Below are 2,037 nucleotides of genomic sequence, written 5' to 3' on the forward strand. Positions count from 1 at the left end.
AGGGGACAAATTTTCTTATATTGAATTTATACGTAGAAAAATACTTTCAAAATTTTTTTAGCCTAAAAACTAAATGGGCCCCAAACTTGTCCCCACCCTAGTCCCCATGAACATTGATACAAAGTTAAACAGTCACAAAATAATTCGTCTTGATGTAATTATGATTGATTTATCTTTAAGAAATTTCGACGTGTACCATCCACGCAGTTATTGGCTCCATGGATGAAATCTTGAAAAATGACCAAATTCGCCAATTACGATAATGGTTGGAAGACCATAAATGCAGTGTTTTTAAGGATGGGGACTAAATAGCAAGTGTTATAGATTGGAGGCTAGATATGCAATTTTTCCAAAATGAAAACCAAGAAGATAGCAAGGGTGTGGGACCCGTAGCTGCCCTGTCGGCTGCCCAGCTTTTTGCCCAATCTTCGATTTCCTTTGGCTCGTTCATACGGTGAGAAGAAAGAATGATGACTGTTTTCCAGATCATCTTTCTCCATCGTTACCACTCTCTCCCTCTTCCAAAATCAAATTTCAAACAAAGCCCTTATTTCCATACTTAACGTATATATGTATAATTGCGTAGGATTTTAATTAGGGATTCATTCTTCATCATCATCAAAAATGAAAAACCCAATAATTTCCGCCCATGATTCTCCTTTTCCCCACCAACCCCATTTAGTCCATACATGTTCTTTTTCTGTTCCCTTGTACAGCTGATCAGAACCCACTTCTCCCTATTGAGTTTTGACCCACTGCCACTCCTTTTCCACCTCAGTTCTAGGATTTTCTTTTTTCTTCATTGAATCTCCTTTTTCTTAGTTTTAGGTTCTATTGCGGGATCTTTATGCCTCCTCATGACCTCATCTATTTCAAACTAAAATTTCTTCTGTTCATCCCAATTTTCATGTATAAATAGTTGAAAAGTAATGCTCTTCTCACTCTCTTTGTGCTTTTTCTATGGTTTTATCTTTAGGGGTTTACTGTTAAAATGGTTTTTTCCCTTCATTGGATAAACTTTAGTATCACTTGTATTGCTTTTGTAATTATTTAAATTCTCATTTCTTTCAGGATCAATTTCCCCACGAAAAGTTTGTTTAAATTTGGCTAATTTAAGTGATATGGCTTATCAACAACACCAGTCTCTCCCGGGTCCAATCACAGGTTCGGGTTTGGGAGGGCTTCAATACATGAATTCTCCATATGGGGATACCACTCTCACTAAGGTTTTTGTTGGAGGGCTAGCCTGGGAGACGCAAAGTGAGACCATGAGGCGGTATTTTGAGCAGTTTGGGGAGATTATTGAAGCTGTCGTCATTGCTGATAAGAATACTGGCCGATCCAAAGGATACGGTTTTGTGAGTGTTATCTCATTCCAATGAAAAATAATGTTTGTTTTGAAATCCTGTGTAATTTGCTTTTTTGATTATTGGATTCGTAAAAAGTTTGCTCCACTCATGCCTAACATATACTGCTTCTCAATAAATTTTTTTTTTGTATAATTGATGCTTCCGTCTCAAGTCAAATTTTTTGGGATTTGTCTGCTTCTTAATATTTTACTTCGCCAATGTGAGATTCTGTTATTAATGTGTTACACACACGGGGAAATGGTGATTTTACGGAGGATTTAGGTGACTTTCTGGGATCCTGAGTCAGCTAGAAGAGCATGTGCTGATCCAACTCCAATTATTGATGGAAGACGTGCAAATTGTAATTTGGCTTCTCTTGGGCGATCTCGTCCAGCACTTCCATATGGTAATGTACCTCATCTGCCTACATATATTGTGCTTGTTTGCTTTTAATCTTTTAGAGGTTTTTCGTCTGTAACTATATTCCTTATTGGTGCTTCATTCCTGATCAAGATTCAACTGTACTATTAAGAAATCGTTTTTTCAGTTATGCAAATGCCTGATGTTGGGTTGGAAATGTACTTGTGCTGTGGCTGTGAACTTTTGTAAGTGGGGTCATAGTTATTATCTCCAATTCCCCTTTTAAAGTACATTATCCTAGAATCCTGTTATTACACGTACAGTATAG

At 37.2% G+C, this 2,037-nt stretch overlaps 1 protein-coding gene across 1 annotated transcript; it reads left to right on the plus strand.

The window, feature by feature from the left end:
* The first annotated feature begins 443 nt into the window (after positions 1 to 443).
* Positions 444 to 1,979, plus strand: LOC111379144 (probable RNA-binding protein ARP1). The gene is made up of 4 exons (XM_023002479.1): positions 444 to 926; positions 1,072 to 1,358; positions 1,632 to 1,755; positions 1,897 to 1,979. The coding sequence occupies exons 2-4, from the start codon at positions 1,122 to 1,124 to the stop codon at positions 1,956 to 1,958; spliced, it is 423 nt and encodes a 140-aa protein (XP_022858247.1). The 5' UTR covers positions 444 to 926; positions 1,072 to 1,121; the 3' UTR covers positions 1,959 to 1,979.
* Positions 1,980 to 2,037: the final 58 nt, after the last annotated feature.

This window comes from Olea europaea, unplaced genomic scaffold (genome assembly GCF_002742605.1).
Source record: "Olea europaea var. sylvestris unplaced genomic scaffold, O_europaea_v1 scaffold19341, whole genome shotgun sequence".
In the NCBI taxonomy this organism is placed as follows: Eukaryota; Viridiplantae; Streptophyta; class Magnoliopsida; order Lamiales; family Oleaceae; genus Olea; species Olea europaea.